At 39.7% G+C, this 15,804-nt stretch overlaps 1 protein-coding gene across 1 annotated transcript in view; it reads right to left on the bottom strand.

The window, feature by feature from the left end:
• Nucleotides 1-920: 920 nt before the first annotated feature.
• Nucleotides 921-15,804, bottom strand: part of LOC121368744 — a 24,663-nt gene continuing 9,779 nt past the window's right edge. The window contains exons 3-5 of the mRNA XM_041493491.1: nt 4,746-4,857; nt 4,103-4,209; nt 921-1,384 (exon numbers count right to left, since the gene is read on the bottom strand). Coding sequence (XP_041349425.1) covers nt 1,314-1,384; nt 4,103-4,209; nt 4,746-4,857 — 290 coding nt within the window. The 3' untranslated portion in view covers nt 921-1,313. The remainder of the gene's footprint in view (nt 1,385-4,102; nt 4,210-4,745; nt 4,858-15,804) is intronic.

Below are 15,804 nucleotides of genomic sequence, written 5' to 3'. Positions count from 1 at the left end.
ATGTATCCTTTATATGTACTTTCGCATAGACAGGAGAGGACATACCACGGCCTTTGATATATTAGTCATGGGACACTGGTTGGAACGGGAAACAACATTCAGAGAATGTGTCAACCGAGTAGGTTCCAGGTCTCTGAGAATAGAAACTCTGCGTGACCCATTTATCGGTTACGCAGAAATAAATCCAGATAACCCATGTCCTTTTTGCGTAACCAGTTATATTTGCGCGAACGAAACGATCGCTCTCTCGATTTTCAGAGGCCTGGGTTCGATTCTGCGACCAATGTATGTTAGCCGAGCGCTCAACCGTTTGAACTAGATCATACGTCGGGGACCTCATCTAAAGCAAAGGAATGGAGGAAATGCGTAGTAGTAGCTGCTTCCCCTATGTTCTACATATATATATATATATATATATATATATAGCACCTGTTGAGCTATATATATATATATATATATATATATATATATACAGCACCTGTTGAGCTAAATATCATTTTCGGTACAATACCGGTAACTAATTTATCGTTTTGAAGTTAAACGCAGTTACTAGCGGCGGGATTGGGGTGCCATTCGCATATCACTCAGCAATATGTGAACAATATATTAAAGGCATACTGTTACGGATTTAAGGACCTTATTTCTCTAAAAATGGATAATAAATAAAAATTACATTAATTGTTGGAAACCAAATCTAGCTATCGCATCACCTTAACTGAACCATGATGGAGTGAAATCCATGCCAACCCTCTAGGCAATTTTAGTTTTTGAATTATGGACCATTGCCATAATTCATTTTTTTTTTTTTTTTTTTTTTTTACAAAATATCATTAATAAATGGAGTATGATGGTTATGAAGATGGCTGAATAAAATACATTTAGGGACAAATCGAATTTTTTTTTGTTCAGGTAATACTTTGTTAGGCCATTAAATAGGTCAGTGTCTGTGACAATATGCCTTTAACTGCAACAATGAGAGAAAATACAAATACATAACAGCGAGTCTTTAGAACCCATTACTTGTACAGCCAGTCTCAAGTCAGTGCGGTTCAACATACGTACCAATATAAAATCTCTGATACAAAAGATTCATCGTTAAAAAAACATACGAAACAAGTACTAATATAAAACGAAATTACATATTGAACAACAAACACGTTATATTATCCGATATATATCGTCTAGTAAGTCAGCTTGTGTACACATCTCAAAAGAGATTTTAAAAAACAAAAAAGAAGCTCCGAACACGATGGTGAATTATACTTGATTACGAAAGCGTTGAGAGTGTTGTTATATACGTGTGGCACTAAAGTCTACTTGGAAAACAGCATGGCGACCAACATCAGTGCCAGACACAGGATGGAGACCTGTACTTGACAAGCTCCTGCAATAGAAAGCGAAACAAAGGGTTAAACAAGTGAAAAACAGTCTAATTGCCCTAAAATCAAATGAATGGTTCCTCAAGTATTTTTAATTGCTTTCTACAAACATTCAGTTTAGTATTTTTTATTTTTTTTTCACATTAAAGTTACTGATTCTAGTTCCCAATGAGTATGAAGTACATTTGCAGCGTTTCTGCCAGAAAGACATTTTTGGGTATGGCGTTATGGAATTGAATATTTACAAATGGTGTACTGAATGCAATCGCAGTTGATAGAGGGTATGCGGAGGGGTGGGAGTGTGGGCTCCCCCAGAAAGAAAATGGGTTAGGTTTAGGGCTAGGGCTAAGAAAATCATACAATAATGATAAGTCATTAATTTTGTCAAAAGGTCAACTTAAAAACAACAAATCTTCAAAATAATTTGGGTATGACTTGGGGTTACAGTAACCGTCAAGACAACTAGTAGTAACGCAATGGATTCGCCAAAACTGATCGTTATTCATTTTAAGCAAGATTTTGTAAGTAATGTAGAATTTAACGGTATTTGTTTTCCTAGGAGGAATTCGCATCAGTAAAGCCAGACCGAAATATTTTCCACTATAATCGGTCATTGGAACATCTCTGCCGTCTGTTGTGTACTAATTGTGAAATATCTTCCACTATAATCGGTCATTGGAACATCACTGCCTTCTGTTGTGTACTAATTGTGAAATACTCCACTATAATCCTTCTGTCTTGTACTAATTGTGTACTAATTGTGAAATATCTTCCACTATAATCGGTCATTGGAACATCACTGCCGTCTGTTGTGTACTAATTGTGAAATATTTTCCACTATAGTCGGTCATTGGAACATCGCTGCCTTCTGTTGTGTACTAATTGTGAAATATCTTCCACTATAATCGGTCATTGGAACATCGCTGCCGTCTGTTGTGTACTAATTGTGAAATATCTTCCACTATAATCGGTCATTGGAACATCACTGCCGTCTGTTGTGTACTAATTGTGAAATATCTTCCACTATAATCGGTCATTGGAACATCACTGCCGTCTGCTGTGTACTAATTGTGAAATATCTTCCACTATAATCGGTCATTGGAACATCGCTGCCGTCTGCTGTGTACTAATTGTGAAATATCTTCCACTATAATCGGTCATTGGACATCATCGCTGCCGTCTGTTGTGCTAATTGTGAAATATCTTCCACTATAATCGGTCATTGGAACATCACTGCCGTCTGCTGTGTACTAATTGTGAAATATCTTCCACTATAATCGGTCATTGGAACATCACTGCCGTCTGCTGTGTACTAATTGTGAAATATCTTCCACTATAATCGGTCATTGGAACATCACTGCCGTCTGTTGTGTACTAATTGTGAACTATCTTCCACTATAATCGTCATTGGAACATCACTGCCTTCTGTTGTGTACTAATTGTGAAACATTTGGAACGTGTAGCCTTTATCCGTTTTAGAAATATCTTCCAGAAATACCAAGTCCGTCAGCGTAAGCGTACGGCAGGGAAGGGGGTGGTGGGGCGGGGTGGTGGCAGAGGGAAAACTATCCCCTATTGCTGGAAAACAACATCAAATTCGAGCAAAAAGTATAGTGATATTCGGGCAAAATGTGCTAACCTGAGATCATGAGATCTTTTTACCGTGCATTTCCATCATTCTACCCTCACAATTAGTTGTAATACATGTAAAAATGCGTAGTGATTCCTGCCGTCTCACAATTAGTTTAATAGCATGTAAAAATGCGAGGGGTATAGCTGTTGGGAGGGGTGGGGTGGGGGTATTTAGATCAGTCGGTTGATTGCTCGCTTGAGGTGCTTGCGTCGCAGGATCGAACCACCTCGGTGGATCCATTCAGCTGATTGGGTTGGGGTTTTTTCCAACCAATGAACCACAACTGGATAAAGGCCGTGGTATGTACTTTCCTGTCTGCAGGAAAGTGCATATGAAAGATCCCTTGCTGCATTAGAAAAAATGTAGCGGGTTTCCTCTGATGACTACGAGTCAGAATTACCAAATGTTTGACATCCAATAGCCGATGATTAATTAATCGATGTGCTCCAAACTGCAGTGGTGTTTTTTAAAGAAAACAAAGTTTTTTTCTTCTAACTATTTGGTGGTAATGCTAATGTGAATAAATGTTGTTATCCGGATTCGGGCATTTATTTTAATTCGGGCAAGATTCTCCTCTTCCACACCCCCCCCCCCCCCCCCTACAAAAATTGAAGCCCGTACACCTATGCGTCCATCAAAAGGAATTATGTTTGCACTCATTGACCTTTGACCCCAAATGTTTAGTTACTGCATAACTCGTCAGCTCCACATCGCGTCTACTGTTGACGAAACGCTATTATTTCTGGTTTCAAGTGATACTCAGGCGCGGATTCAGGCGGGGGCCCAAGGGGCCCAGACCCCCATAGTTTTGGTCAAACAATATATATTACAGAATACACCAAAAATGTATCATTGATTACTTAGCAGAGACGTCTATTCGATATTTGTACAAACATACCACATTTATCATTGATCATTAATTACTTAGTGGAGACGTCTATTCGATATTTGTACAAACATACGACATTTATCATTGATCATTAATTACTTAGTAGAGACGTCTATTAGATATTTGTACAAACATATCACATTTATCATTGATCATTAATTACTTAGTGGAGACCTCTATTCGATATTTGTACAAACATACCACATTTATCATTGACCACTTGCTCCGCGGAAGCTAACTGACTCTTCACGGACTCGTTCTCAGCACATCCAGAAGTTCTCACACAAGACAGGTACGTTCTGGTTAATCTGAAACACACCATCACATGGTTATTACAGGTACGACTTGGATAATTAAAAATACATCATCACACGGTTATTACAGGTACGACTTGGATAATTAGAAACACATCATCACACGGTTATTGCAGGTACGACTTGGATAATCTGAAACACATCATCACACGGTTATTGCAGGTACGACTTAGATAATCTGAAACACATCATCACAAGGTTATTGCAGGTACGACTTGAATAATCTGAAACACATCATCACACGGTTATTGCAGGTACGACTTGGATAATCTGAAACACATCATCACAGGGTTATTACAGGTACGACTTGGATAATCTGAAACACACCATCAAATGGTTATTACTGGTACGACTAGTATAATCTGAAATACATTATCACCCGGTTATTAAAGGTACGACTTTTATAATCTGAAACACATCATCACACGGTTATTACGAGTAAGATAACTTGGAATGCATTACCACATCGTCGCACGTACGTCGAATGACTACCGGGTGTATTAATTTGTGTACATCGTACTGGTACTTACCGGCAAACGGTGGATAAGTCGTTGCTGTTGCCCTTGATTCCGTCGGTGTAAGTCGTGGTACAAGTCAGGACAGTGTCGATATTACACGCACTGTTCACACTGGCTAGCAGTACTGAAATATGGCATACAATATCACATTAAAATATCATATAGAGAATAGTACATAAAATATCGAGAGAGAGAGAGAGAGAGAGAGAGAGAGAGAGAGAGAGAGAGAGAGAGAGAGAGAGAGAGAGAGAGAGAGACAGAGACAGAGAGAGACAGACAGACAGACACACACACACACACACACACACACACACACACACACACAATTCTAAAACAAACATTAATAAATAAAATTAAATCTCAAATATCGCTGAGCTACTCCATGATCAGTGATATGATAGACTACATAAAAATAATCAAGAATGAAAAAAAAAGAGTATAATATAATATTGGTATATATAATTTATATGTCCTGTAATGTAATTTTCTCCATCCTATGTTAGGCCGAGAAAAATAAAAGTCGGTGTCTGGTCATATCGAAAGAAAGAAATGTTTTATTTAACGATGCACTCAACACATTTTATTTACGGTTATATGGCGTCAGACATATGGTTAAGGATCACACAGATTTTGAGAGGAAACCCACTGTCGCCACTTCATGGGCTACTCTTTCCGATTAGCAGCAAGGGATCTTTTATTTGCGCTTCCCACAGGCAGGATAGCACAAACCATAGCCTTTGTTGAACCAGTTATGGATCACTGATCGGTGCAAGTGGTTTACACCTACCCATTGAGCCTTGCGGGGAACTCACTCAGGGTTTGGAGTCGGTATCTGGATTAAAAATCGACTGGGATTCGAACCCAGTACCTACCAGCCTGTTGACCGATGGCCTAACCACGACGCCACCGAGGCCGGTTACGTTACATTACGTCTTGAAACAAGTATTCTGTCCCGGAGCCGGCCCCTGGCCTCAAGAGACGGGCCCCGAGATAGACATGTTTGAAAGCTCTGTGGTATAGGAGCATGTTAAAAGATTAAAGTCAAGTCAAGTTGAATCAACAAGTGTTGAGGTATGTTTGTAAACAAACAAACAACATTAATTTAATTCACAAAACCTTTGCGCTTCCCACAGGCAGGATAGCACAAACCATGGCCTTTGTTGAACCAGTTATGGATCACTGATCGGTGCAAGTGGTTTACACCTACCCATTGAGCCTTGCGGAGCACTCACTCAGGGTTTGGAGTCGGTATCTGGATTAAAAATCCTATGCCTCGACTGGGATTCGAACCCAGTACCTACCAGCCTGTTCACCGATGGCCTAACCACGACGCCACCGAGGCCGGTGGTCAGATTTCCAGAATTGATGAGGCTTTTTTTTTTTTTTTTTTAAAGCATGGATTGCACAGAAAAGGTGGTATATGTAGGGTTTTTTTATACGTCCTCCACAACCGCCCCGGTCCATTCTCAATGGCCATGGTGCCCTCGTCTTTGCCTTGGTACCTACTACTGCTGGACCGGACATTTTTACGTCTTCACTTTCTGACTTCCAAGCACGGAATGACAAAAGAGGAAGAATATCTATTTAAGTGGAGGAAGTCACGTGCATCAATGAAAAAACATTACCCAATATGTATTGACCAATCAGATAACATTACCTAATATGGTTTAGCCAATCAAAAGATATTACCTAATAAGGATTAACCAATCAGATACACAGGACGTTGACCATCTTTTACGAACATCAAACACACATAAGAAAGTACGAACATACTATAATAAAATATAGAACATTTTAGATCGTTAAGAGAGAGAATACCAACAGCTCCTAGAGCTAAACTCAATGTTTCAGTTAATATCCAAGACAAGAAAGCACCCAAAGAAAAGAAAAGAAAAAAATCTTAAGAAAGTTACCTGAAGACTGAAGTTACTGGCTATGGAATATTGAATCTAATGGAAATGCTATCGGATACAAGTCCGATGGCAAATACGTCGATGAAGGATGGCAGGTATTGCCCTATAACTATCTACAAACAAGTATTACGGCACCACAGCTACAAGAAATGATGTCTAATGCTTAAAGTATTCGCATTGATTCCTGTGGATTTGAAATTAATAAGATGGTAATGACAAAGGAAGAACTTACTAAACTTGGAAGCGTAACAACGGTAAGAGCTGATTTTGTATCTGACCCTACTGTATTACATATATATGATGAAGGACATGAATGGGGACATTTGCTAAAACCATACTTTTACATCGATCATTTTCGAGTTAATTGATTTTAAAAAATCCACATATTAATTACTAATACACACACTACAGAAAAAAAACCGACAGCACTCACATTCAGCTAAGCTTCGGCAAACTCCGGACAGCAGAATTCTAAGTTCGCCGACCTATATCGTGACGTTGCGTCACATGATCGCCCACTCAGCCATTCCGTCTACTGGGCGGAATTTCCCAGTGGGCGATCACGTGATCTACGTCACGAAATAGATCACCGAGCTTTGTAATTCTTGCGACGGAGTGTCACGAAGTGTAGCTGAATGTGGGTGCTGTCGGATTTCTTTTTGTACTATGTGTATTAGTGATTAATATGTGGATTTTTTCAAATCAGTTAACTCGAAAATGATCGATGTAAAGGTATTTGACGTCAAACATAGGATTGTTGTGGTATTAGAGCGGAGATCTTTGCCAACTTTTTGGTTGTCAGGGATTGCCAAAAAAAATACATAGCTTGGTCTCTGACTGTAATGAGAGCGTATTTATGTCCAAATGTCCGTCTAGCTCTCTTACAGTCAGAGTACTCGGGCTAACTGCAGCCTAGCTAGACTCAAACATGTTCCGCGGGGTTCAGATCAGGGGAACATGATTAGTCCTCTATACACTGCAGCCTAGCTAGACTCAAACATGTTCCGTGGGGTTCAGATCAGGGGAACAGGATGAGTCCTCTATACACTGCAGCCTAGCCAGACTCAGACATGTTCCGTGGGGTTCAGATCAGGGGAACAGGATGAGTCCTCTATACAATGCAGCCTAGCTAGGATCAAACATGTTCCGTGGGGTTCACACCAGGGGAACAAGACGAGCCCGGTACATACTGCAGCCTAGATAAACTCGAACATTGTCCGTAGGGTTCAAGTCAGGGGAACAGGATGAGTCATGTATACCCATCAGCCTAGATAGACTCAAATATGTTCTGTGGGGTTCAGATCAGGGGAACAGGATGAGTCCTGTATACACTGCAACCTAGCTAGCCTCAAACATGTTTCGTGGGGTTCAGATCAGGGGAACAGGATGAGTCCTGTATACACTGCAGCCTAGCTAGCCTCAAACATGTTTCGTGGGGTTCAGATCAGGGGAACAGGACGAGTCCTGTATACACTGCAGCCTAGCTAGCGTCAAACATGTTCCGTGATATTCACACCAGGGGAATAAGCAGGCCAATGGGTTCTTTGGATGCCCTGTTGTCGCAGGAAAGAATTACCAGCACACCTTCTGTATGGCATTGCACTCTCATCGAATGAACGAACCATCACTATTATCCGGGATCACCTCGCACGAACGGAAAACCGATTGTGTCCACGATTTCATATCTATAGTGTACAGCAGTTGAACTTGTATCCACACCACAGAGTACAACTGTACGTTCAGTTAAAGCTATTCCGCCCTACACCATCGATGAATCACCATTAAACCTGCAAGATATTCTCTGTGACATCACCCCAGTCGGTGGGCCCATTGGGCTTTTTCTCGTTCCAGCCAGTGCACCACGACTGGTATATCAAAGACCGTTGTATGTATTACCCTGTCTATGGGATGGTGCATATAAAAGATCCCTTGCTGCTAATCGAAAAAGAGTAGCCCGTGAAGTGGCGACAGCGGGTTTCCTCTCTCAATGTCTGACACCATATAACCGTAAATACAATGTGTTGAGTGCGTCGTTAAATAAAACATGTTTTTCTTTCTTTGTCACATGATCGTTCATGACGTCATGCCGTAAATCGAATAAGACTGCGAATCGATTCCGGATAGTTTGGATTTGGAGGCGTCTGCCCTGCCTGGCTGTGGTTACCCGTGGGTGTCCTGGTCCTAGAACATCTATAGGAACCTGATCAAGTCGTTTGAAATCGTTGCGACAGCCGCCCAGTCACACTCTGGCTGACATTAGAATGTCTCGCGACGCGGACACTACATTTGTTCAAATCATGGATGCGTACATTTTTACCATTTTGTTTTGACCTCTAACCGAATGTGACGCTACTCGTATTTAAAACCAAAGTGCTACGTAGGGAATCTCAATAAGCGCCTAATGCACAATCTTATACCTCACAACAGTGATAGATTCTATTAATCCCGGAAAACGACTCGTTAGAATTAAACGGTTGTAAGATGAGAGCAAGACTGCTACATTCGGATAGTGTTGTCGTATCCTTCTTGCATTTGCCTGCATACATCTCTGATGATGAAATTGAAGAACGTTTAAAATCACTGAATACTGAACTGATTACTTCAATTTACAGAAGATTTTTTTTTATAAGGGTACACTGGTGGCACCTAAGTCTGCGCACCTAAGCATTTATGTTATATTTTATAGTTAAAATATTTCTTTAAAAATATTTGTTTCACCGCAACAGTACAATGGAACAATAAACGTGTTACAACTAAAATTATTTTAATTTTAATGTTTTTTAAACTCAAGTAATGAGCGCATTTTTAGTGGGACCCCCCTGTATTTACTGGCCTGCATGACGGCACATAAGTCTGCGCAGCAAACATTAAAACAACCACTTCTGTTTACATAAAACGCAACAAATAATGAATCCGACTTTTTTTAATCTGTGGCATATTGACCAATCAGAGCTATAGGGGTGAGATTATTTTTACTCTTGGAATTCTGCACGCACACGCTGGTCTACTTGACAACGTATTACGCATTGCTAATGGTGTCTTTATTATGGCATTCCACTTTTGGAATAAAATCCTTTGTAATGATTTTGTCAGAGTTTGTATATGTTTTTATCAACAGCATTGGGGCCGTTCTAGATCAATGCCGTAACGCTGTCAGGGCCGTTCGTAACTTGTAGCAGTAGGTCAAATGACGTGTTACAAAATGTTGAGGGAGGGAGACTGATTGCGTAATTGTTGAATTAAAAATGCCACGTGAATGTCAGTGTCCAAACCAACACTATCAATTTAAGTAATTGTAGGCCTACGTTTCACGAGTTATTAAAACAAATGTTTTAATAATATGAGTCGGTAGTGCACACCTGAGGTGCTTGGGTCATTGGGTAGTTCATGAACTACCTACTTGGAACCAGTAGGTTTTTTCCCATCCCAACTATCCAAATCATGTTCGTTGTACATAATAATGAAATTCAAGACAGGGTGATTCCTATATATATGTTCATCAAACCATCTAACACTGAAAAGAGATATATATATATATATATATATATATATATATCGTTAAAAAGTGTATGTTTTTCTCTACATGACAGGCTTGTTTCGTGAGAGTTGAATTATTGCTCTCACTCATCAGATGTAGATTTAATTACACCGTCAACGGAAAGCTGATGACGTAATGGACTCTGTGACGTCGAGGTTACGTCACTATGCAGGTCTATAATAGGTGATGTGTGGTATGCGCACAGAAGGTATTTGCGTCTGTGTCGACATGCTGATACGAGTTCATTCTTGGAGTTTAGTGTGCTGGTTTCAGGTTTATACATTATGAACAGTTTTTCCTTCAGGCAGAGGTTACATCTTTTGCTCGCTGAAGAGTATGATTTTGCTTTGGATAAAATTTTCCACTAGCTGCATTCAATGAGTCACCGAGAACCATAGAGATAATCAAAAAAGATATTTGCAGAATATTTGCAAACCATAAACTCAAGATCACCATAGTCGCCAACAAAAAATCTGTAGATTACTTAGACGTAACTCTAGATCTTGAAAAGAGCTCAGTCAAACCCTATATGAAACCAAACAACACACCTTTATACATCCACAACAAGAGCAACCACCCTCCAAATATCATCCGCAGTATACCAAAAACAATAAATAAAAGGCTTTCTGATATATCTTCGAATGAGTGCATCTTTGAAGAAGCGAAACGCCCATATAAGGAAGCCTTACTCAAGAGCGGATATAACTATAACCTCAAATACACCCCAACAGCAGAAAACAACAGACGCAGAAACAACCGCAATAGAAACATCACCTGGTACAACCCACCATATAGCTCCAACGTGAAAACCAACGTAGGTCACCAGTTCCTCAGATTACTCGATGAGTGCTTTCCCAAAAGCAACCCTCTCCACAAAATTATAAATCGAAACACCGTTAAAATTAGCTATAGCTGCATGCCTAATGTTGGGAAAATAATTTCAGCGCATAACAAAACTCTACTTCAACAACACAGAGACAAAGACGCCGTTCCCCCCAGAGAATGCAACTGTAGACGAAGAGCTGAATGTCCACTTGAGGGCAAATGCTTGCAGAAAGGAGTAATATATCAAGCTACCGTTAATACACTCGATAACAACAAGCAAGAAACATACGTTGGTTTGACCGAGAACACATTTAAGACGAGATATACTGCGCACACGAGCAGTTTTCAAAACGCAACACAGAAGAACGCAACAGCGCTAAGTCAGTACATTTGGACACTGAAGGATAGATTCACCCCATACACCATTAAGTGGAAAATTTTATCCAAAGCAAAATCATACTCTCCAGCGAGCAAAAGATGTAACCTCTGCCTGAAGGAAAAACTGTTCATAATGTATAAACCTGAAACCAGCACACTAAACTCCAAGAATGAACTCGTATCAGCATGTTGACACAGACGCAAATACCTTCTGTGCGCATACCACACATCACCTATTATAGACCTGCATAGTGACGTAACCTCGACGTCACAGAGTCCATTACGTCATCAGCTTTCCGTTGACGGTGTAATTAAATCTACATCTGATGAGTGAGAGCAATAATTCAACTCTCTCACGAAACAAGCCTGTCATGTAGAGAAAAACATACACTTTTTAACGATATATCTGGCTCCCACACGGTTGAGCACTCTATAAAATAGCGTCTTTCAACTCGAAAACGACTACTATATATATATATATATATATATATATATATATATATATATATATATATATATATATATATATATATATATATATATATATATATATAATTGTGTGCATCCAATTATCTGAATAGTACATATTGTAATTAAAAAATCAAATTGTCTGCATCAGTGTATACATGTCATAATTATATTTCTATAGTACTACGAATGAAACCTTTTAATAAACTATAACTCCATTCCTGAAAGGGAAAAGTCAGACTACACTAATGAACCAAACAACATAAAATTAGAAGAAAACATTATTGGTTTATTGGTTCATTTTTGCAACATATGTCTCTGCATTTACATGTACCAATTACTTCATAAATTAATAAATGCTTGGTTCTCACTCGCCTTAGCATTTTGATGAGTGCGATTTTCACTCGCCTAAGCGTTTTGAGGGGTGCGATTTTTCACTCGCCTTTGTTTTTTAAAAGCCAAGGACTGAAAAATCTATGTAAACTTGTGTAAGTTGATATACAAGGTTGATCATTACAACGTTAACAGACACGGGTTGACAGGTGATACAAAAACATGTTGATCGAGGCTGGCAAAAGTATACTTTTAGTGCATTAATTTAGAGGTGGGATTTGTTTTAAAATAAAATTGTTATCGACCAGTTTTATACATATATTCACAATCAGGATGGGTTGGTTTAACAACGGTTTTGTGAATTAAATTAACGTTGTTTGTTTGTTTACAAACATACCTCAACACTTGATTCAACTTGACTTGACTTTAATCTTTTAACATGCTCCTATACCACAGAGCTTTCAAGCATGTCTATCTCGGGGCCCGTCTCTTGAGGCCAGGGGCCGGCTCCGGGACAGAATACTTGTTTCAAGACGTAATGTAACGTAACCGGCCTCGGTGGCGTCGTGGTTAGGCCATCGGTCAACAGGCTGGTAGGTACTGGGTTCGGATCCCAGTCGAGGCATGGGATTTTTAATCCAGATACCGACTCCAAACCCTGAGTGAGTGCTCCACAAGGCTCAATGGGTAGGTGTAAACCACTTGCACCGACCAGTGATCCACGACTGATTCAACAAAGGCCATGGTTTGTGCTATCCTGTCTGTGTGAAGTGCAAATAAAATATCCCTTGCTGCTAATCGGAAAGAGTAGCCCATGCAGTGGCGACAGCGGGTTTCCTCTCAAAATCTGTGTGGTCCTTAACCATATGTCTGACGCCATATAACCGTAAATAAAATGTGTTGAGTGCGTCGTTAAATAAAACATTTCTTTCTTTCTTTTTTAATGTAACGTAATTAACGTGCGCAGACTTTTGCACCGCGCAGACTAAGATGACATGAGTGTACACATATTCCAGACGGAACAAGGTATGTGCGTGTGAAAAAGTTTGCCGTAGTCAATGAAATTCAATAGTGGAGTTGGTCGAGTATTACAGAGTGCTGCATGACAACCAACTCAAACTGCATGTCGGACACTCATGTGATTAATGAATGAATGAATGAATGAATGTTTAACGACACCCCAGCACAAAAATACACATCGGCTATTGGGTGTCACAAATGGTAGGTATATGAAAATATTTATATACATTTATGTAAAAGTACAGTGTAAGGAACTGTGGGTGAAAAGTATAATACAAGACATAAAATCAAAGTAAGTACATTTTAAAACTTTGTATAGAAGTCAAAGTGTTTTAAAAACTTTACAGTTAATCATGTGATTAAAGACTGTCCCAATACTGAGTGTCATTTTTGCAAAGGAAAAGGACATTATGCGAGAAACTGCAATAAAAGTTTTTTTGTGAAAAATGTGGGAATAATGAGGATGGGTGTATTTGTAGTGTGCATGAACGTGACAGCGAGTCGTCTGATGACAGTGACAGTGATAGTGATAGTGATGGATTGAACGAAGCAGTCACAGTAAGATTGGTCATGCAGGAAAAACATGCTGAATAGAACACCGCTTCTAATACAGATTTGAATTCGGACAAGCCGCACAGGAAAACAAGTTTCTTACACACCCGTTGGTGAGAACACCATGCATTATTTTTGGTAACACATGGGTTGTTAACACACGAATGTGTATTAACAATTTCATGACATACGACTGGCTGCTCCTAGGTGATGACCAGGTCACCAGTGCCAAGCAGCCAGTGAAAAGCAACACGGTGGAAATAGATTTCATTGTGACGTATAGTTAACCTGACAATCATGTGTCTGTGACGTGTAAGTTCGCTACAAATGCAACGGCAGTAAATAACTTTTAGTCCAAAAAGATGTTAAAACCTGGTATTTGCGGATATGTAAGAAATAGAATAATACATTCGTGTCCGTTAGATACCATTTATCTCACAACTCGTTGTTTAAAAAAGTATCAAACTCGCTTTCGCTCGTTAGATACATTTTAAAACAACTCGTTGTGAGATAAATGGTATCTAACGGCCACTCATGTATTATTCTCTATGTCCCGGTAACTGGAAAAAGTTTGAATGCAAGGGAGTAAAATTGATTGCGAATTGTGACAGTAAGGAAGCGGACACCATGACAACAGACACTGACAACTTTCAACAGCAAAAGACCAGGCGTTGGTCGCTGCTTATCAAACGCCCAGTCGATGAGACGATTACGAATGTTGTGGTCACCAGAAAACAAAAGGGACAAACGGTGTGTAAGAGAGATATTAAATGAAGTATCTACGTGAGGGTGTGGATAAACTTGGAACTATCAGTAATAGCATATTTCATAACATTATTTTTTTTTTTTTTTTTTTTTTTTTGGGGGGGGGGGGGGGGGGGGTTGTGTGGGGTTTTTTTGTCTTTTAATATCAGTTAATTTCTTAAACTCAGTAATAACAAATTATTAAAATTAGGCTTTATTTATTTTATTTTATTTATTTTTGGGGGGTGGGAAAGGGGGGGGGGGGGGCGGTAAAGGGTGGTTTGTGTGGTTGGTGTTTTTGTTTGTGTGTGTTTGTGGCTTTTAATATGTTTTTTGTGAATGTGTGTACGGGTTTATGATAATAGGACAAATGTGAGAGTTGTTCTGTTTGTTTACGTGTGAGTTTGTGTGTTTATTTATTGCATTTTGCATTACTTGCAATATTAAGTTTGAGAAATAAAAAGATAAAAAAGCCGTCGAACATAAGGCTGGTAGGTATTGGGTTCGCAGCCCGGTGTAACAGCCCAAAATATACCACACCACACCCCACCCCCCCCCCCCCCCAATTTTTTTTTTTATATATGCCCGGGGTTAAAGTGGGCTTACTTTATACCCCTAACCCTAATTTTTTATTACTAACCTGTATACAAAATAAATAAATAAATAATAAACGCTTCAAAAGAAAAGCAACTATTGCTTTCATAAAAATAAAACTATCACAGATTAGTCAGGGGCGAGACGTAGCCCAGTGGTACAGCGCTTGTTCGATGCGCGGTCGGTGTGAGATCGATCCCCGTCGGTGGCCCCATTGCGCTATTTTTCGTTCCAGGCAGTGCACCACGACTGGTATATCAAAGGCCGTGGTACGTACTACCCTGTCTGTGGGATGGTGCATATAAAAGATATTTTGCTGCTAATCGAAAACAGTAGCCCATGAAGTGGCGACAGCGGGTTTCCTCTCTCAATATCCCCGGGGTATATTCTGGGCTAGTCCGGTTTATACCCCGGGGTATATTCTGGGCTAGTCCGGTTTATACCCCGGGCATAGTTTGGCCGGGGGTATATTTTGGGCTATTACACCGGTACCGGCTCCCATTCTCTTTTCTGTCACTTGCCACTGACAACTAACAACTAACCCACTATCCTGAACATACAACCTATATAGCTGAGGTGTGTGCCCAGGACAGCGTGCTTGAACCTTAACTGGATATAAGCACAGAAATAAGTTGAAAGGAATGAAATAACCTAATTGTTGGATCAAATACTTAAAATGAATAACTGTAGGATCCAATTAAACTGC

This window comes from Gigantopelta aegis, chromosome 3 (assembly GCF_016097555.1).
Source record: "Gigantopelta aegis isolate Gae_Host chromosome 3, Gae_host_genome, whole genome shotgun sequence".
NCBI lineage: Eukaryota > Metazoa > Mollusca > Gastropoda > Neomphalida > Peltospiridae > Gigantopelta > Gigantopelta aegis.
Note: the sequence above shows the minus strand (reverse complement) of the source record. Positions and strands in the feature narration are given on the sequence as shown.